General features: G+C 38.7%; 2 protein-coding genes across 8 annotated transcripts; one reads left to right on the forward strand and one right to left on the reverse strand.

Annotated features, from left to right (window-relative positions):
- The first annotated feature begins 1,428 nt into the window (after positions 1-1,428).
- LOC116061045 (serine/threonine-protein kinase tousled-like 2) lies at positions 1,429-14,961 on the forward strand. Of its 4 annotated transcripts, none has more exons than XM_031314921.2 (21): positions 1,429-2,004; positions 4,480-4,580; positions 5,852-5,923; positions 6,503-6,575; positions 6,743-6,780; positions 6,982-7,074; positions 8,585-8,686; positions 9,240-9,332; positions 9,710-9,820; positions 10,087-10,223; positions 10,316-10,468; positions 10,828-10,894; positions 11,057-11,154; positions 11,263-11,344; positions 11,567-11,658; positions 11,823-11,912; positions 12,684-12,853; positions 13,050-13,188; positions 13,386-13,497; positions 13,596-13,703; positions 13,929-14,961. In XM_031314921.2, exons 2-21 carry the CDS (start codon positions 4,488-4,490, stop codon positions 14,100-14,102), a joined length of 2,097 nt encoding a protein of 698 aa, XP_031170781.1. In that variant the 5' UTR covers positions 1,429-2,004; positions 4,480-4,487; the 3' UTR covers positions 14,103-14,961. The 4 variants fall into 4 exon arrangements, with proteins under 4 accessions (XP_031170781.1, XP_031170780.1, XP_031170782.1 ...); XM_031314920.2 differs by having other exon boundaries at positions 1,430-2,029; positions 4,486-4,580; XM_031314922.2 differs by lacking the exon at positions 6,982-7,074 and having other exon boundaries at positions 1,431-2,029; positions 4,486-4,580.
- A 694-nt stretch (positions 14,962-15,655) lies between these two features.
- becn1 (beclin 1, autophagy related) lies at positions 15,656-19,393 on the reverse strand. 4 transcript variants are annotated; one of them, XM_031314924.2, is made up of 12 exons: positions 19,233-19,393; positions 18,977-19,109; positions 18,809-18,873; positions 18,518-18,576; positions 18,326-18,416; positions 18,091-18,227; positions 17,790-17,984; positions 17,540-17,686; positions 17,226-17,375; positions 17,070-17,130; positions 16,827-16,969; positions 15,656-16,193 (listed from the first exon to the last, which is right to left on the reverse strand). In XM_031314924.2, exons 2-12 carry the CDS (start codon positions 19,101-19,103, stop codon positions 16,025-16,027), a joined length of 1,344 nt encoding a protein of 447 aa, XP_031170784.1. In that variant the 5' UTR covers positions 19,104-19,109; positions 19,233-19,393; the 3' UTR covers positions 15,656-16,024. The 4 variants fall into 4 exon arrangements, with proteins under 4 accessions (XP_031170784.1, XP_035853374.1, XP_031170785.1 ...); XM_035997481.1 differs by having other exon boundaries at positions 18,977-19,118; positions 19,230-19,384; XM_031314925.2 differs by having other exon boundaries at positions 19,276-19,382.
- Positions 19,394-21,128: the final 1,735 nt, after the last annotated feature.

The raw sequence follows: 21,128 nt of genomic DNA on the forward strand, positions 1-21,128 counted from the left end.
CTGGTGCAGTTTCTTGTGTGGACTCTGAGAGATAAGTCTTTTCTCCCATGTGTATAGTTTTTATTATTATGTAAAATACAAATATGTCATATTTTATATAATTCTTCCTAATCATATGTATGTATATATATATATATATATATATATATATATATATATATATATATTTCTTTTTTTTCTTCTTTTTTATAAAATAAGCAAATCACACTTTTAAATTAATGTTTTTGAAGAGGGACTAATTTTTATGCTGTGCTTTTGTTTTTAATGTTGACAACTTGCCTGATCATTTTAGGCTGAGAATATACCAAGACAGGCTGAAAATACACCAAGACAGACAACCAGAGTTGTCATTTCCTGCAGTGTGCATTGTGTTCACAGTCTGTAGTGTTGCCTTTATCAAGCCCTGTCAAAATGTTATGTACATTTATTTTAAGATTAAGGGCCAAAAGAATTGATGCATGAGCAGAATTCTTTTGGGGTTTAATGGCAACAAGAAATTACATTACAAGAATTTACAAAAGACAGACAGATTATGAACATAGTTTAAATGATTATAGTTAGATCTGACTGATATTATTGTGCTGCTTCCCCAAGACTCTCAACTGAGTTTGCAAGGCTTTTTGTCTGCAATGTTCTGCTTCCATCTCCTGGATTTAAACTGTAAGTATAGCTCTCTGGTCCAATCCAATATACAAGATGAACTACCTCAGAATGATGAATCATACCTCATACACGGAGCTGTGTACAGATTAGGTCCATTGGGTCCAAGCAAACAAAAAGCCCTGAATTACTTATTATACTTATTACTTGCAAGTTGCAAGTAATAAGTATAATAAGTAATTCAGAACTAATGATTAATGACGGTTTAATGCTTGAATTAATACTGCATTCATTCATGCATTTAATCACAAATTCTGCATTAGTGATGCTTAATGCATTGATACAGAAATCATGATTTGTGTTTGTATTGTTTGTTATTATAAAGTGTTAGCGCTAAACTGTATGGCCTGACTTAATTGACAAACAAAACTCTTGTAGCTGTACACACATTGCCACCAAGTTAACAGGGCACACAGCACACTTAAACAGCTCCTTAAAATATTGCTCAAAGACCCAGAGAACAGACAATATTCAGCTACCTGGATAAAACATACAACTTTATTTAAGAATATGCACCATTTAGGTACATCACAATATAAGATAGATGAAGTACTTTATTCATCCAAATGGGAAATTGCAAAACTAAAACTACAATAATAAAGCAATCTTCTTCTAGGCTGCAAGACAGGGCAACAGAATTACTAATAATTAATAATGCAGGACCTATTGATTAGTTGTACCCTATTAGTTGTGAAAGTTTCCGAACAAACTTGAAATTGGTCAAACTACCACACAATGAAACAGGGACTTTTGGGGGGCCCTGGAGATCTGAGGCCCCGGACAGTTGCCCGTTGGAGTACCAGCCTTGCCTAGCATGTATGTTTTCGGGTGGTTCTGACCAGCAGCTTCATTATCTATTAAACAAGCGCATGGGAAGCATCACCAAAAGCTCTCCCTGGAGCCCTGTGCGGTGTTGCTACAGGGGGCAATGAAATGATCTTTAATTAACGTTAACAGTTAAAGAATGGACTCTAACAAGGTGGCGGAACTTTTTCCGGTGTAAACGTTACATAGCTCGATAATGACAATAGAAGGACCGAGTGAAGCAGAAATGTGAAAAACTTGCAAAGAGGCTTCAGAGCGTTGACAGCTCCAGGTTTGCCCGTGCAAGGGCACCAAGACTGACGAGGAAACCCCGAGGATCAGGGCCTCCTGTCCGGATGACACCGGCAGGATCCAGCAACACTGCTCTCCTTAGCTAGCATTAGCTAAGCTAACAAATGTCTTCCCTGAATTGGAAATAACTTGGACTAAATGGATAACTTAATTCAGACAACTTAGGTGTGTGGGAGTTGTTAAGGAGTCTGCTGTCACCGGATGGACGGACAACATCCTCTCTAGGACTGAGTGACTGCGAGAGGTTCTCCAGGTGAGACTTCTATTGCAGCTAATGCTAGCTTGCTAGTTTAGGTAACCTACCACGTAGCCTTAGCTAGCTAGCTGTCATTTAGTAAATTAAGCCGTAACAGCTGCTATTAATATTAATCAAACTTTTACTGTTAATTGGTTCATAATACATTGACAGTGCATGGCGGCGTATTGCTTTTCTTTCTTAAAAAATCGCAAGATTTTGATAAGCATAATAGCATTTGCCAATGTTAACAAGCTAGGTTAGTTAGCTAGCTAGTCAGTAACAGTATCATTAACGGATTTTTTCATCACCTGTCATGACGTCATTTTAGATGAAACATCGGTAAACTAAAATTAAGTTAAGGCTTTGTCATGGAAGTTGATATGAAGCTACATATTGTCTCTAATGTTCGCTGCAGCATTGTGGGCAAAATTTACTAGCTAACGTTGGCTGCCTGGGCAAAACTGTAATGTCTATTTTTATTTGGTTGTTGTTTTTGTTTTGGAGTCACTGTCATCACCATGAATTTAACGTCGCTCATGTGCCCTCAGATGAATCCATAGCTAGTTGATCGATACCCTGTCAGGAAGGAGTTCAAAAGTGCTAACACTTTATAATACCTATCATTAATAAATGGTAAATTGATAGTTAATTAAACTTGAGTTAATAGTTATATTACTGTTAAAAAACAATGAAATGATGATGTATAATGGTTACTAATTATTAGTAATGTTATAATGTTATTTTATCATTAGTGTAGTGCAATATAAAATAATTAGTTTATAAATTTAGATATATAGTTAATAGTTAGTCTTTTGTAAGCATAATAAACATTATTTGGATGGCTATTATAAAGTTGCAACTAATACTTAATTAATAACTAATAAGTGGTTTATAAAGCATTTACTGACATTAATTTGGCCCAATACATTTTTTTGGTGATCTATAAAAGAGATGATTATTTGATTATTTGTGCACTGATATCTATCTAACAATGTTTATAGATGCTTTACAAAGTATGTATTATCCATTACAAGGTACAATCATCAGTTACAACTTTAAAATAGCCATCTGAATAATAGTTAATGATGGTTTGCAAACGATTATTTAAAGGTTTACAAATCATTTAGTAATCATTAAAATACTAGATATAATATATAAAAAGTTATGATGTGTGCAACAATAAACTGTTTAAAACATAAGTTATAGCATTACTTAAAATTAGTAAACATTGTTTGTTAACAGTAAAATAACTATTAACTTAGGTTTCATTAAATATAACGATGGTTATTATAAAGTGTTACTGTCAGGGTTCCTAGATAAATAGATATAGACATATAGATTACTTTAGCCATAGCAGCCAGATACATTATAATACAATGACAATAGGATTATAACACTAAATAAATAAGCATAAATAAGCAGAAAGACTATTGAATGTATAATTAGGGATATTGACCGATAGTCCGGTTGTAAATGAGGTTGAAGATGAAGGCATAAGGTGGTTAAAGGTTCAAGGTACTTTATTAGTCATGTGCAAATCAATAACAGAAGTAGAAGAATGAAAGTGGCAATGAAAGTCTTAGGCCTCAGACACCTCTAACATCATTGGGGGTGTGGGTTAGAGAGGGTGAGCAAGCTGTCTGTATCTGTGTATTTAGTGTATGAATGTTATGTAATGCTGTTCTGTTTGTATGTGTTTTATAATTTTGTTTATAATTTTTGCACAAATAAAAGCTAAATCTGAGACAAAAGTTAAGATATAGGGCTAAAATATAAACATATACATTTAAATGAAGTAATATATAAAATATAATTTGCGTAGATAGTATTGCAAATAAATAAAACGTAAGGTGTTGAAGATAAATAACTTCATCTAAATCAGTCACTATCTTTTTGTAATTGTGTACTGCTGGTCCAATTGGATAAGCATATATATATATATATATATATATATATATATATATATATATATATATATATATATATAAGCAAATAAAGTTTCGAAATTTAGCTGGGTTGCCTGTCAACTGTTGTTATTTCAAGAGGCAGTGCATAGGAATTCTTCAATGAAAGATTAAAAAAAACTTTTTCATTAGTTTTCCTCCACACAATGAAGTTGCGATTTTGATTTCTTAGTAAAGGGCAGTGAGAGAGCAAACTGTTTGCTTTGTATCAGTTTTTTTTAGCACTGGTACACTTTGGACAGTGGGCTGTTGAAAATACTGATCCAACATATGCCCAGACTCCCAGGCAGCCAGGTTGAAAGGTGTTACATTTTGCTGGTCAGACCACAGGATTCTTAGGTCACCTGCCCCAATCAGAAAGACAATTGATATGAATGGTATATTGGTAGCAAATGAGCTGCTCTCTGTCTGCTCATGTGCGCCGGTCTTTTCTTGTGTGACAATAACCCCACAGGGCTTTTCCACATAAGTTACAATTTAATTCACCATTTGTGTCTATCTTCCTAGGCATGATGGAAGGACTTCACAGCCAGGCTATAAGCCTGGACCCACGCAGGCAGGAACTGCTTGAGGCTCGCTTCACTGGAGTTGGTGTGGCCAAGGTTGGCATCTCTTAATAGCATATAGTTGTTTTGATGCTCAAAATGATCAGCTGTTGTAAGTACGGATTGTTTGTGCAGATATTATTTTAAGAGTTGACTTGAATGTATTTTTTTGTTGAAAATTTTAATTTAATTTTTCGTTTGTGTGTGAATGCAAACATGAGCAGTCAGCTCTCTTGCGTTAGTCCTTCAGTTTAGGAAAGCTTGGAAGTGTTCTCTATTTCCAGCATTGACTGATGCTCTGTGTTCAGGAGTTTCCCTCAGTGGAATGATCCTGTCTCCCTGAGCGAAAGCTAAAACAAGACAAGCTCTGTCTTGGCTGACATGGGAGCTGGCCAGCAGCTCTTTGTTTCGGTGGAGCCTGAAGTTCACAGCATAGGCCGCGCGCTATGCTGCAACCCTGCTGTGGAACTGTGTATTACTGTGTGTGGGTGTGCATTTGACAAAATGGCAACCCCTGAGAAAGCAATCGCGATCATTCCTGCTCCGGCCTATAGTGTGCTCAGAAATAAAATGTTAGGCCTGCTCACTGCGGTATTAGACTGTGAATGATATAAGGGTGTGAGTATGCTGACTACAGTAAATGTTTACGACATTACAATGAACATGTGTTGTGTACATGTTAAGAGAAAAAAAATTACCTTGAGCAGCAGAATGACAGCTGGCCTTAAAAGCATTAGCCTCCTGCACCAATTAGCCTGCTGTTTCATCTTAGTCTCTTCAGGCTGTGAAGCTGGCCATCAATGGTATGCATGACGCCAACTGATTCTACCAAGTGTGATTTGCAGATTAATGGGGATGTATATTATATGCCCATTTTAGTGTCCTAGCTTAGCACATTAGCTTAGTGACAGTCATTTTGGAGCTATAACAATTAGATACATGTGCTAAAATTCTTACAAAAATAAGATACAAGAAGTGGGAAAAATGTACACACATCAGGGGCTTAAATCTGAAGTATCACAATTGTAAACACTGCCATAAAGATGATTATATTAAAGTTGAATGCCAGTTTGTATAATTTGTCAGATAGGCAAGATGTGTGGAAACCTGCACTGATTTGTTACTTAACTTACATGAATGTTTGGTGTATGGTGTATATGACTACACTGTCCACATTTTAGTATTGAACAGAATATGGCATTTGTACTAGAATATATCATGAGAATATCTTATCTGTCTAATTTCCAGTCCTGCTCACAAGGATCCACTTGACAGATTAGCACGTGACTAATCAATCAGGTCTAATGTGTGTGTGTTCTGTTTTCCAGAGTTCAGGCAACAGTGAATCATCCAACCAGTCTCTGTGCAGTGCGGGATCACTCAGTGACAAGGAACTGGAGGTTGGTTGGGGAAAGAATTAATCAAAATGACAAGTGGCTGTGCCTTCATCTGCAGGCCATTTGACGTTGCATGCACTTCCTGACTTCCAGTGGTACCTGTAGTTGTTGTAAGTGTTGTTTGTGATTTGGACAAGTGGTCAAGTATTTTGTATACAGTTTTGGATTCTAACATTTGGGTACAGTGAGTGTGTGTGATTCATCTGTTCATGCATTTTCTGTTCCTACTTACCTGTGGACACAGGAGGAGGGTGAGGCATACATTTGGAAAAAAGCTGTGAAACATCTTGAATATGTTAACAGGCTTTTAACACATAACTCAAAGGTTCCATGTATGAAAAGTGCCAGTGACCCCATAAACACCTGAAGGCAATACACTAAATACTGACCACAGAAAAGAGGCTGCTATTAATCTTGTTGCATTATGGTCAAAAGTTTCTTTTTAGCAAGCATACCCATATAACTTTAAGTCGCATGGCTTCATTTTGTCTATTACATTTATTTGCCATTTTAATAAATAAATAAACTTAATAAAAAAGTACAATTTGAATCTAAGTTGTGCTGCTTTTCTGCTCATGTCAGACACCAGAGAAGAAGTCCAATGACCAGAGAAGCAGGAAGAGAAAAGGAGACATCTATGACAGCAACAGCCAGGGTAAGTCCACCCTACTTACTGACAGAGCTCCAAAATTCCACTTTCCAACAGAAACGGCTCCTTAAATTCTGATATGTTCAGATTTCCTTAATTTGTATATATATGCTATAGTACCACATTATTAAATTTTCTTGCTTCTTAACCTGTCCTGTTTTTTTGTTTTGTAGGAAAAGGAAGAGGGCACAAAATAAGTGATTATTTTGAGGTGAGTCCTGGTGAATGAATTTTGCATTCTGGCCACTTTACTGTGCATTGTTTCAAATCACTCTCAAACTTTAGTGTGATGTCTTCACCCTCACGTTCTGACTGTGCCAGTATGGTCCTTCATCACATTCTTACAAAATAACAACTCTGTCTTCTTTCTTTCTGTCCTGTTTTCACACTCTGTCAACTGCCCTGTGGCCAGTTTGCTGGTAGCAGTGGCTCTGGCACAAGTCCGGCCCGGGGCATCCCCATGCTGGTGCGCTCCTCTCCACAGCACTCACTGTTTAATCCTCTGGTGAGCACCAGCATCCATCTCCATAGCCCTCTTCTGCTGTGGCTCTCTTTCATCAGTTGGTTTACTGTTGGTTTACCAGCTGTTCAATCTTTAGCCAGTGTCAAATCCATCCGATTATTATTGCAGTCTTTGGTTGAAAACAAGCACAACATGGAGTGAGTCTGACAGTGTAGTTCAGCTGAGTGTGTGTTTATTAACAGGAAGGATCAAATGTAGGATAAACTCTTGAGCATTGGCTAGATAAACTGTAGCTAAGGTTTAGGTTTTCAGTGCTGGACTTAATGGTTTCAGATGTTGTTGTAGATGGTTGTAGGTTTAACACAATGAGCTGCCATGTAAGGCAGAAAGCAGTACAGGAGGACCATGGTTGCATTATGTAAAAGTGCCGGCGCTTTAAAATTTGTAGTGGTAGTTACTATGTCATGTATTTATTTCATTAATTAATTTCTATGTACCTTACACTTTCATTCATCTTATGTAAAGATAACATCTTTGCTCATCACAACTACACTACCTACTAAATGGCATACAGCAACAGGGCTTGTATTTTTCCATTCACTGCTAATGTGTGTCTGAACAGGGCCTTACAATGGTTAATAGAACACATTTAGTTCCTGAAAAGGAGTTATTGGTGGTGTTGTCGAGGGTTTTTGTTTCTGATGGATTTATAAGCAAGCTGACTTCAGTATGCAGATGTAGTATGTAGTAGTAAGGTGTTTATCAGTAGTATATCAATTGAAAATATTTTTCAGCACTCTCTTATGGCTTCAACTAACCATTATTTTCATTGTCAATTAATCTGTTGATTTATTTTCTCGATTAATCGATTAGTTGTTTGGTCTATAAAATGTCAGAAATGGTGAAAAATGTCGATTAGTGTTTTCCAAAGCCCAAGATGATGTCCTTAAATGTCTTGTTTTGTCCACACCTACAAAATATTCAGTTTACTGCCACAGAGGAGTGAAGAAACTAGAACACATTCACATTTATAAAGCTGGAGTCAGAGAATTTAAAAAACAATTACTCAAACCAATTAATCGATTAACAAAATAGTTGACAATTAATTTATTGGTTGACAACTAATCGATTAATCTTTGCAGCTCTACGCTCTAATTACCTGCTCTTTCCTTATCACTTAGGTCTCAAACAATGTCAAGACATTTTGTTGTTGCCTGCCATTTTACTGGAAATATAAACTACTGTTTGCAGTTTTTATTACTTATAGACGTTAAAAAATACCAAGTATATTTTGAGAATAGAACAATAAGAATAATAGAAGTGAACCAGTATTTTTTCCTATCTATTTCAAATGTATTGGAATAGACAATTTAGCATCAATACCTTAGTCTTTGTTCTCCCCCTTATAACTACATAACTACAGTATTTGCATCTTTTCTTTTTATTCTTTTCGGCTATTTGATAATCTCCCTATGCTGTCTTTATTACATAATTGTTATATTTTACCCCTATGTCTTTTCTCTTATTATGTCTCTCTATAATTTCGCTTCAGCAAGGCAGTCCTTCGTCCATAGGCTCAGCCCTCACAGACTCTTCATCTTGCAGCTCTGTGAAGACAGCCCCCACACACTCCTGCTCACACAAAGCCATCCAGGTAACTGACTAACTGACCTGGATCTCCACTTAACACCAACCTTTCTGCTTGTTCTTCATTATATTCTCAGTCACATTGTAGAAGCACCTTGGTATGGTTTCGAATTAAAGCACGCTTTACATCTGGCTCAGCATTTACATTTAGTTCTTATAAGAACCGCTGATTTTGTCCATGTTTTTGAAGTGGTTTTGTTTCACAAAGTTTGACTAAACTTGTACAACTTCACACTTGCCATTTAAAAAAATGACACTTGTTGACCAAGATGAGTATGCAAGAATTAAAGGTCAAAATTTGAAAGGCCCTGCCACCCACACTGCAGTTCACAATACCTGGAACACACATCCAGCTATCCTTGCAAATTACACTCATTGGCCTAATTAAAGGTCAACATTTTTGAATTCATGTCTAATATCCAAGACACCAACATCTGATTTTGATACATTTAAAGTGATGGTGTGTTTTGTTAGGGACTGGCCCAAGGGGTGTCTGCCTAATTTGAGTGGGATGAGATGTTAATTGTTGGCTTGTTGTTGTCTTTGCCCTCCTTCCTCAGTCACAACTGACACTGCTGAAACTGACAGCACTGGAGAAGGACAAGAACTCTGATCTGGAGAAAAAAGAGGGAAGGATAGACGACCTGCTGAGGGTAAGCCACATTATAGAGTTGACTTACCATGATTCATTTCACACACACAGTCAGGGATATGTCTAGATATAAATTAAAACATTTGGCCCATTCAAAAAAGTCTTTAATAATCACTTCACAATCTAGACAAATGTGCTACAACTTGTCACAACAACTCCAGTAATTAACCTGCACCAGTCTGGTTGTAGCTCATCATAAAGGATGTGCTCGTTCACTTTCAAATGCCAGTGTTGCTTAAATTACATTTGGTGTAAATGTCAGCTAACCAAGCTGACACACTGATAGTTGTTGCATCATGTCTGTTTAAGAATAAAACAGCCTTGAATCCTTGTTGTAATAAGAATTAGATGTCAGAGTGATGATGTGTGTTTTGGCAGGCTAACTGTGACTTGAGGCGGCAGGTGGATGAGCAGCAGAAGATGCTGGAGCGCTACAAGGAACGGCTTAACAAGTGCGTGACAATGAGCAAGAAGCTCCTAATAGAGAAGGTGAGTCTACATGTGCATTTGCACACATATGTTTACTTGAAAAAGACAGCTTGTGTCACCTTGGTAAAGCCTAATGTGAAAACCGAAACAATAGTTTTCTTTCTATTATTTATACATCTGAGGACTTGAGCCTTATTTTTAACTGGTTAAGTGTTTCATCGTGGTTATGTTGGTACTCAACAGCAATATTCAGTTCTTAACATTCTCTAAGCTAAGCTGTTTTTTTGAGTGTGCATGTACAATTTTTGATTCATCATTTTTTGTAGTCAAAGCAAGAGAAGATGGCTTGCAGAGACAAGAGCATGCAGGACCGTCTGCGTCTGGGCCATTTCACCACCGTACGGCATGGGGCCTCCTTCACCGAGCAGTGGACCGATGGATATGCCTTCCAGAACCTCATCAAGTCAGCATGCAGATAGGCACAAACATACATTTGCATTTTGTCCAATCTGCTTACAGGTTATGTTCACACTAGATTGTTCTTACATGTTCTAGGCAGCAAGAGCGAGTCAACTCACAGCGGGAGGACATTGAGAGGCAGAGGAAGCTGCTGGGAAAGAGGAAGCCTCCCTCCATGGCCCAGACACCTCCACCCAGCCTCGAACAGAACAAACGAAAGAGCAGGAGCAACGGCCAGGAGAGTGAAGCGTAAGATTATGAACAATAGCTAAATTACTTACACAGTAGATGTTTTACATGGACCAGCCCAGAGTACACAATAAGGCAGTAGTATTTACATAGTGAAACTTGGAGCTTTATCCTAACTTTAGAAACTGACACAAAATCTAAAACCTTTTTTTCTTTTTGTTAGGACAACTTATAAGAACATTGAGTCAGACTTGAACCGATCTGTTATAACCCTTAATAAGGAGGCTTTGTGTCTTTGTTTTTTACTTTTTCATTATACCTGAAGAAAAGTGTGTAGCTTATTAAGTTTGTTTCCCTCACAAGCTTGACCTGGTTATAATGTAATAAATTTCAAACTGTTGCCTCTTTATCCCACACAGTTTGTCAATGGCAGAATATCATGAGCAAGAGGAGATTTTTAAACTTCGAATTGGTCATCTAAAAAAGGTACCAGTTCACCACTTAAAGCAGCTTTTTCTTTGTTTTTGTTTTGGGATTTGTTTCCTGGGCCTGTTACTACAGTGTAACCTAGAGACGTATTACTACTCTTACCTGTTCCTGTTCATGAAGGCTTGAGGAAGATACTAGATGTTGTGTGGTTGTATGCAGGAAGAAGCAGAGATCCAGGCTGAGCTGGAGCTTTTGGAGCGAGTAAGAAACCTGCACATTCGGGAGCTGAAGAGAATCCATAACGAGGACAACTCTCAGTGCGTATTATCTCAGTTTATAGTACCTTACACAAGTTCTGTAGTGTGATCTTAACTAAAAATGTATTTTGAAAAAGCCAAAAGTTTTAAGAAAGTCTTCTTCTGTAGATTTAAAGACCACCCCACGCTGAACGACCGATATCTGCTATTACATTTACTTGGAAGAGGTGGCTTTAGTGAAGTTTTCAAGGTAAGCATGTGCCATTTAGTTGACTTCCATTCTTTATTAGTACCAGTTTATAATTATTTTTTATGCTGGGTCTTTTTGAATAACATATGGTCAGGGTGGTATGGTAGTGAGACTTGGCAATACTTCTGTTCTATTATACACCATTAAGTGTAACTTTCTGGTTTAAGTAGGCTACTCTGACTTTGTGTGCGTTGATATGTAATGGCTTTTTCTACACTGCAGGCTTTTGATTTGACAGAGCAAAGGTATGTGGCCATTAAAATCCATCAACTCAACAAGAACTGGAGGGAGGAGAAAAAGCAAAACTACCACAAGTAAGTCGGAACCTCTGTTCACGGTGCCTGCTCTTCTTTCTTTGCATCCTTGGAAACATTTTGATCTTTAATAAAATTTGACATGGTGACCTTCTAGCTTAAAACTCTTTGAATGTTATTTGTGATGTTTTTACAACGTTACTAAATGGTTAATGTCTTTCCAGACACTCCTGTAGAGAGTACAGAATCCACAAAGAACTTGACCACCCTAGAATAGTCAAACTCTACGACTATTTCTCACTCGACACAGACTCGTAAGTGGAATTCTAAATACAGTAAATCTAATATGTGTATGTGCCACATTTAAGTGCTAAACATCATATAGTGCTAAAAAGCTGGATAACTCTTTTAAGCAGTTATAATCTATATTTTTAGAATAACAATGTGTCAAATGATAAATGTGAAGACAATGTGAAAGGGTTTGTCCGTAGTGATGAACCTACAGAGAATTATCACCCGAATCTGCAGCTCCCCTTGGCTTTACAGAGATTCATAGCAAGTTTCAGCTCATTGTTTGGATTTCCTGCCCACAATCTTAGCGTTTTGGTTCACTCTCACCGCTCTCATAGCTCTAACAACCCGCTGTACACTTCCTGCTGCTCAGCACCAAATGCCAGACAGAAAAGGTTAGTGACTAGCTGATGAACATAGTGGAGCATTTAGCAGCTAAAGAGTATAATATCTACTTCAGGAGTTGAGACCAAAAGCGGTGTTAAAAGAGAGTGAATATAGGTCTTACTTTTACCAGGTGGCCTGAAACATGACTCCAACTAAATGATAATGTTAGGGCCGGGGAGGGTGTCTAACTGGGTGTCAATCACTGCTCATGCACACACATTCATTCTCCCTTGTGGGGGGAGGGGCTTAGGAGACCGTTTTGGGCCTTAGCAGAAAGGGGGGAGGGACTGAGAAGTTGTTGATGTTCAAATTTTTTGGCTAAGTCCTGAATCTTCGCAATCCTACCTACAGCACCTTTAATAGGTGATGAAAACTTCCCAAATAATCTGTTGGATTGCCTCTGGCAGATTCTGCACAGTGCTGGAGTACTGTGAAGGCAACGATCTGGACTTCTACTTGAAGCAGAATAAGCTGATGACCGAGAAGGAGGGCCGCTCTATCGTCATGCAGATCGTCAACGCCCTCAAGTACCTCAACCAGATTCGCCCACCCATCATCCACTACGACCTCAAGCCCGGTATTCTCACAATTTAAAATTGCCATTTTGTTATCCCTTCAGTTACAGAATAGTGAAAAACAGCACTACTCTCCATATTACAATCAAAACTGAATTTGTCTGAACAGTTCTTCATGTTATCTTTAAGGAGAGGTAACCTCCTGTAGCTGTTCACAGTCCTATGTTTGTAATTTTATTTTGACTGTTCTGGTCTTAGGAAACATCCTGTTGGTTAATGGCACAGCTTGTGGAGAGATTAAGATCACTGACTTTGGCCTGTCTAAGATCATGGATGATGACAGCTTCAACTCTGCAGATGGCATGGAGCTGACCTCACAAGGAGCAGGGACCTACTGGTAGACAGAGACACACTTCACTGCATTTAGTAACCAAGCAACAAATATGGCTTCGAGAGTTTGTAGCAGAGGCGTAGTCTTTTGAGTGAAATGTTGCTAATTGAATTCACATCCCCTTTTTGTTCAGAAAATTGTGCAGAGATAACATATAGAGAAAAACCCTTTTCAATATCATGTTGTAATCCTTTGACTCACAGGTACCTGCCTCCTGAGTGCTTTGTGGTGGGCAAGGAGCCCCCCAAAATATCCAACAAGGTAGATGTTTGGTCAGTAGGGGTCATCTTCTACCAGAGCTTATATGGACGCAAGGTAACCACTAACCTGCATTCTTTAACAGGGGTTTTGTTGTCAGATTTTTAAATATCAGTATGAAAAATGAAAGTAAGCCACCATTTTGTCTTTTTCAGCCGTTTGGTCACAACCAGTCGCAGCAGGATATCCTTCAAGAAAACACCATATTAAAAGCCACTGAGGTGCAGTTTCCCCCAAAACCTGTGGTTACTGCAGAAGCAAAGGTGTGGTACTAATTTATCTTAAACAGCTAAACACTCACTGCACATGTATACAGTAACACTTATGTTTCTTACTAAGTTTTAAATGCCCCATGAAATTACATTTTTACTCTACTACTCTACTCCTAAATGTGATATAATTCCTTCTCAAACTGAAAGTAGCCCAAGAAGGAAAAAGTGGAAGTTGGTCCAGAAATAAGTCGTTTTTCCCCCCCTTTCCATTCATAGTCCTTTATTCGACGTTGCCTGGCTTATCACAAGGAGGACCGTGTGGATGTGCTGCAGTTGGCCAGCGACCCCTTCCTAATGCCCCATAATCGAAAGGCTCTGGCCAGCAGCACACCTCAGGCACCTCCTCTTCCCTCCACCTCCAGCTGCTACGGCAGCAGTGCCTCCAACTGAAGCAAGCTGAAAGAAACTTGGAATAAATCCCTTGCGAGGACAAAGCCACGCGGAGATATTACACACTTGATGAACCTTCTCCTTTGCACGCTTGATTGGGAAAGAGCAGAGAGCATGATGGAATGTAGGGATCCTGAAAGCGTGAATGGAACCAAAAGTATGGATGATGTGGTGATATAGTAGTAAGTGTGCCCACCACCATCATCCAAGTGCTAAAAGTGAAGGGCCAGTCTGTGCGTGTCCAAAGATTTGCTCAAATGCATGCACTAACACAAAAACGTTTGCTCATTTCAAGGGGCTTTTTTACACGATAAATAGTAAAAGCACCCGAAAGATTGCACAACTGACAGGCTTGAGAAGTACGCTATGTGTGAAAGATCATCTGCCTGTTCACTTTGAAAGGTTTAGAAGAAGCATTAATGAAATGTCATCCCATTCTGCTTGAAATCTATCATCTGTCAAAATATTTTTCAGAAGTAGAGTGGTCAGTTTCAAATCTGTATCCCTGTAGGTTTGAACCTGAGTCTTTCAGGAAGGGCTCCTAAAAGTAATAAGGAATGACTGATGACCAAAGTTTAAGGTCTGCCTTGTTGACACCATTAGAGGGTCATAAATGACTTGACACAGAAAAGGGATGATTCTGGAAAGATTAACTGGTTTTGACCCATTTTAAATATTTTACTGGATAACTGGAAGTCGGCTTATTATTTTAATAGTTAAGTCCATATTTTTCAATGAAATCTTCCCCCTGTAATGGTTTTGTTAACCTTATAGGCAGGCTGACTATGAGTGAGTGTTGTGATGAGAGTTAAGATTCAGAAATAATTATGAAACCATTAAAAAAAACATTTGGTTAACACTGTGGTGTCTTAACTTGATTTTAGAAAATCAATGTGCAGAAATTACACATTTATTGTAAATCCCACAAAAATACTTTAAAGGTGCACTGAAGTTTTTTTTTTTTTTTTTTTACAGAGTTCCATTCCAGTATTTATTCATTTAATCATTCATGCCGTTTGCATTAGTATCCCATGATGTAGTCACAAGAATGTGTTTAAATGTTTGCGATTACATTAATGAAGTACCAAATACATTTAATTTTTAAGTAACTCCACACCGTACATTTTTTTCACAGCATGAAATGTTTTATTAACTCAAATACCACCATTAGAAGTATCCATCATACCTAAAACAGACAAATCCATCTGATGGTGTATGGAGTATAAACAAAGAAGGTGCATCAGTGTGCCTCTAAATAACAGTTTGCATGCAACGTATGTATGAAACTAGCAAACGTGATAACTGCATTTGAGGTTATGAAATACTGACACTCTTGTTGAATACCAAACAGTGTTAATCTATTAAAAATCCGACGTGAACCACAATTATCACATCATACTCTTACAGCTTATCTAATTGGGACATTTACAATCTTTTTTTCTTACTGTGGAGAAAGTTACACAGTGATTTTCAAAGGTGTGAAGTGAATTTGGTAAAGATATCTTTTAAATTACATTCTAGTCTGAGAAAGCGGGAAATTGTCTTAATGCAACATCAGCTCCTCAAAAAAAGCCAGATGTTAATTAGTGAAGCAGATGATAAAAATAAACAGAGACGCACATGTAATCTTATCCTGCTTGCTTTGAGGGACGTGACTAAAACCTGTGCCTGTCTTTATTGCTTCCACAGTAGGCCTGCAATTTATAAACTCTACTTTCCAGCAAAATAGATACAAAGTATCCCCTCTTTGTGTAACATGTAAAAACATAGACAATCTGGGCTGAAGATCTAGAACATTGATCCATGCTTCTTTTGCACTGAAAACCTTTTTTCTTTTTTACTTTGGCCAAGTAAGATTTACAGAAAATCCATTAATCGGAGGAAAATGAATATGCAATAGCACAAGGCATTGTCCATCAAGTTTATCTGTTGTAAAACTGTGAGGTGACCCAGGCAAGTCCCCACTTTAGGTTGGTGAGCATAAATTTGAGCGCCTTGGTCCACTGCTCCTCAGAGTTGAATTGCGTTTTGATGGAGTAGGAGCCGCCGCTGCCACCCGTGTCCTCGATCTTGCCCTTCTCCACATCCATCCTAAGACAAGGAATAATAACTACTGTATTACATGGTTTAACCAAAGGCCATAGAGTGTATCTGCATAGCTAAATTAACATAATATAATTGTGCCATGCAAAAATATAAGTTTTTTTCAGTTTTACAGATTTTTGATGTTTCTGAAGGTTTCATGCCACCATGATCACCAGTATAGTCTCTCTGTTGTTCCGCCTGTTAGCCTTTTAAAGAATGGATTTGATGGTGTGATATTTCACAATGGTTTAGGCCTGTATAAGGGGAAAGCACCAGTACCGTAAGTGTGGTGTAGATTTCTTAATTGGACTCAGTAAAGAGTGAGGTTAGGCTGTCAGAGGCGACTGTGAGCTTTATAAGCCTAGTTACATAAGTAAGTGCATTAGTAAATGCTATACTGAAGGCCACGCTTTAATAATGCAAAGGGTTATAAAGCCAAAGCTTTCCCAAATGTCTCTTATTTGCCTGAACGGCATAATCAAAGCAGACAATTATCCAGCTTCTCTAGAATAAATCAAGGAAATGGTTTAGAATTTGCTTTCAAACTTCATGAATATTTACTGTACAGCTTCATCTTAAATGGCTGCAATGATGCCCTAGTTAATGAGCACACATTGTGCTGGTCTGCAGGTATCTAACCTGTATGGAAGGCAGAAGCCAGTGTCTCCTTTCTCCACCTCCTCTTTGAATTGCTGAACACAGTCCAGAAAGGCCACCATGGCATGGTCGAATTTATTGTCCCAGAAGAACCTCAGGCCACCTGAGCAGTACAGAGGAAGTTCCTGGACAAATACAAGACAGAAAGAGAGAGTGGGATTGGAACCTGGAGGAGTGTTTAAATAATGATGGGAGAGCTGGGCTTGTACATATTGTATGTATTACCTTGGACTTGTCTGTCAGTGACTCTAAGTATGAGTGGTTTCCGTATGGGACAAGACGATATCTGAAGAGAAAAGTGTTGTATGAGCTTAATTTGACGATGACAGTGCAGAATTTGTTTTGTAACTGAGGTAAAATAAAACAAACAACAATGCGTACCTCTGAAAGTGCAGCCCCATTTTGTTGGCTAAAGCATGCAGCAGCAGCACCGTCTGCCCCCAGGCTGCGTTGATCTCATTCCACTCCACTGGGACACTGGGGAGTCGACCCAGGCGGAAGTTGTTGATGGTACCAAACTGCCCGCTGTGCCTGGACGAGAACAGAAACAAACTATTCAGATTCTCAGTCAACGGGTATCGATTCGTTTTTGTCCCAGAGGCCTATATTAAATATTTGCTAAGTCATGATTGACTGGACAGAAAAACAAAGGATTTACTCTAAGCATACACAACATTTGTGTGTGTGCTTAGTACCAGATGTGAAATGTGGCATTGAAGACGTTGGTCTTTTTCAGGCGATCTAGCTGAATCTGGCAGTAACGCATCTGGTTGTCAACACTCTTCAGCTCATCATCCAGCTCCAGCTGTTGCCGTTTAAACTCGCTGTACTCCTTCTGGTACCTTTTAGCACAAAGCAGTGGAAAGAGACAGAGCTGTTAGCTGTGGTCTCATTTAGCATATAGCACCCATAGTCGCATGTTTACACCACCCTTGGGTTACTCACTGTAGCTCCTCTGTGTCCAGCTGCTGAGAGTGGATCCTGCTCTGGGTCAGTTCCTGGGCCACAGCAGCCCTCTGCTCCTCTACTGCCTCCAGCTCCTGGACCAGAGCCTCCTCCTCCTCCTTCAGGTGATGCAGCTCTGCCAGCAAGGTGTCCTCTCCCTCCACCTGCAGGTGTGACAGCAGCTCCAGGCACTGCCTGAAATACGTTCACATACAGTGAGTTATTATTACATAATACACACACATACTGCTCGTAAGCAGACATTTGGAATGAAGGGGCTCTTTGTTGTGCACCAGCTCACTTGTAATTCTGGCATTCGTTCTCTGTGATGTTGAGCTGCGTGTCCAGGTGATCCAGCAGGGTGTCAGTACATTCCTCACACAGTGGGTGGTCCACATCTGTCTGGCCTGACATGATGTCAAAAAGGTCACTGGTCACCTGGGTGGGACAGGATCAGAGACAACCATGAATTAAAAAATAGCATGATCAGAGTAAACTGACATAATTAGTTTTTTCTCTGTGTGAAAGTGCACTACCTTTAGCCTACGACTAAGATTTTCCATGGTGCCACCGTCCGATGCTTCTCCAATCAGTGTGAAGCTGTTGGCGCTCTCTGTGGACATCATCCTGTGGGGTAGGATTAAGCGTTTCAGTCAACTTTGTAGGATATGCTAAATTGTAATTAGTATTAGGTTCCATTTCCTGAATGAAAAGACTTGAGCGCTCACCGTGCAGGAGGGATATATTTTCTTGACACTCCATCTGGCTTGTTTTCTGCAAAGGTCTCCTGGAAGGAAAATGTAATTGTGAAGCTCAAACATGCTTGCTATCAAAATATTTTCTCCTAACTGGAATAATAAATTGCTTTAGTTATGTCTTCTAAAAGTATTGCAGATTACGTTTGTACATTGGGTTTTTCAAAACAGAATCAAAAGGCTAGTAGTGTTATCCCATCACATCAGTTTCCTGTACAGGTGAGGTACAAAAGTACATGTGTGTGCGTTTCTGTTGTTACCTACCGCTGGTGCTGTCTCCCCCTCAGTGCTGTCAGCCTGTTTGCTGGGGGTCACTGTGACCAACGGAGCTGTGGAGGAGAGAGGGATACATGGCAGATGGAGCAGTTTAAACGCCACTAACGTTACGTACATTCTACAGCACCGATGTGTGATTCTTATGGCTACACGTACCAATAAGTTCCTGGATTGTGACCCGATCGAGCACATTGAAGGATGTGTCTAGTTTGAGCGGCTGACAGCACCGCTGACACACGAAGCTGACCTGCATGGTTGTGCTCGACGACTTGGAGCCCTCCATCGCTAGCTACAAGAAGACATGTAAAGCAATAAAAACACACTGTGAGTAGCTAAGTAAGTGGCTACCTGACATTAGCTTTGCAGCTAGCATACGTCGACGGTGTAACGTATAAACATAAGAAGGACTCACTGTCGCTTGTGAAAAATGAAAGCTATTGCATAATAATCCTGACTGGCGCGCGTAGAAAATTAGAAATCACTTATTTAGCGTGACTGTTGCATTTTGCTTGCACCTCGGGACTTCTGTTTCCACTTCCGTATTGTTGTTTACGGCGGATGTGACGTCGCATTAAAAGTGTAAAAGTCACGAGGGAAAACCTCTTCAGAAGAACCAGACTGTGGACCTGTGGACAGTTTAAAAAATATATAGAAAAGATTACACAGGTAGTTTGGAATGAGCTTTTTATATACCAGGTTTCACTTCACACAAGATAATGGATTGAAAGGAATATTGTGGAAAATACATCCAGATATAGTGACAACATAGAAAGTTGGTGCTGACGGTCGACCATGTTAATTTAATTGTTCATCAACCAAATATCATTACATGACATGACATGACATGACATGTCATTTAGCTGACGCTTTTATCCAAAGCGACTAAGTGCTTTCACCTTGAAGGTGCAAACTCCAGACAACAATCAGTAAGTGCAAGTACATTAGCTTTAAATAAGCAAAACTACAACGAGCCATATGAAAGTGCAGCTTTAAGAATATATATATTTTTTAATTTAATATATTATATATATATATATATATATATATATATATATATATATATATATATCATAATATTGAAGGAAAAAGAAAATATGTATCAGAGAGACAGCACATGTTGGAAGAAATTAAACGATTTGGGATAGCAGGAGCAGGAGTAAAAAGAAACATACTGGATTGTGGTGAAAGTGGGACAAGGCACTGATGAGAGATATACTGGACACTCTAGTTAACTAACTCCAGAAGATGGCTGCAGTGCAACATTAAGGATGCCAGCTTTATTTTTGTGTTCTTTATTGTACAATAGTGTTACCAACAATCCCCAGGTAACAATTTTGGTTCCCAGAACGTTCTGGGAACGTTCGTTTTTGGTTGCGGGAACGTTCCCTGAAGGTTAGTTTTTTGGTTAGTTTTTGGTTCCCATGGAAAGTTTTCCTGAAGTTGTTTTTTTTTTTTGTGCCTAAAGGCCTAAAGGCACAAAAGAAAAAAGTGATGACAGCTTTGCGGTAGAAACAATAGGCTATATACAACAAAACATAACAAATAAAGAAAATAAAGATACTAGGGGTCTTTTTAGTCCAGTAGGGAATGTAAGTCCAGCAAATAAAAGAGTCTCTTGGCGTTTTCCTTTGTCATGCATTGAAGAGATGTAGCAAAAAGCTTATAAGCTCGTTTTTCCAACCGTTGATGCGATGTGGGGTTTGACCTTTAAATACTGATACCTATGTGACCAGGTTAGCTCAGTTGGTAGAGCAGGCGCACTTATGTTTACTCCTCGACGCAGTGGTCGATGCACCTTTGCTGCATGTCATTCCCCCTCTCTCTCACCTTTCATATCTTCATCTGTCCTGTGGAAATAAAGGTCTAAAATGCCCAAAATAATTATCTTAAAAAAAAAAAACTTACACCTATGAATAAAATGTTTACAATGTCCAATCAAGTTGTTTATCAAGAACTCGAAACTCTTATCCTTTAAAAATAATCCAGCTTTAATTGAAAAGACAGCCAAAGTCATTAATCGGTTCACACTGAAAGAAAATATGTTCAACCGTCTCAATATCGCTCTCACAGAAAACACAAGAGTTACTTTCTCAATTATAGTTACATGTAGGAAGTGATTCGATGGATAAATATAATTTACTATTTTAAATGTCACTTATTTGGCTTTTGGTGGGAGAGGATGTAAGGATCGTTTCCTAATCTTTCGTGCCTCTTCACCACTATAGTCTTTTCAGTTGAAAGGGATAATATTTTATACATACTACATTCCTAACAAACTTGTTAGTGAACTGTTTACCGTTCAAACATT

Source organism: Sander lucioperca, chromosome 22, assembly GCF_008315115.2.
Source record: "Sander lucioperca isolate FBNREF2018 chromosome 22, SLUC_FBN_1.2, whole genome shotgun sequence".
In the NCBI taxonomy this organism is placed as follows: domain Eukaryota; kingdom Metazoa; phylum Chordata; class Actinopteri; order Perciformes; family Percidae; genus Sander; species Sander lucioperca.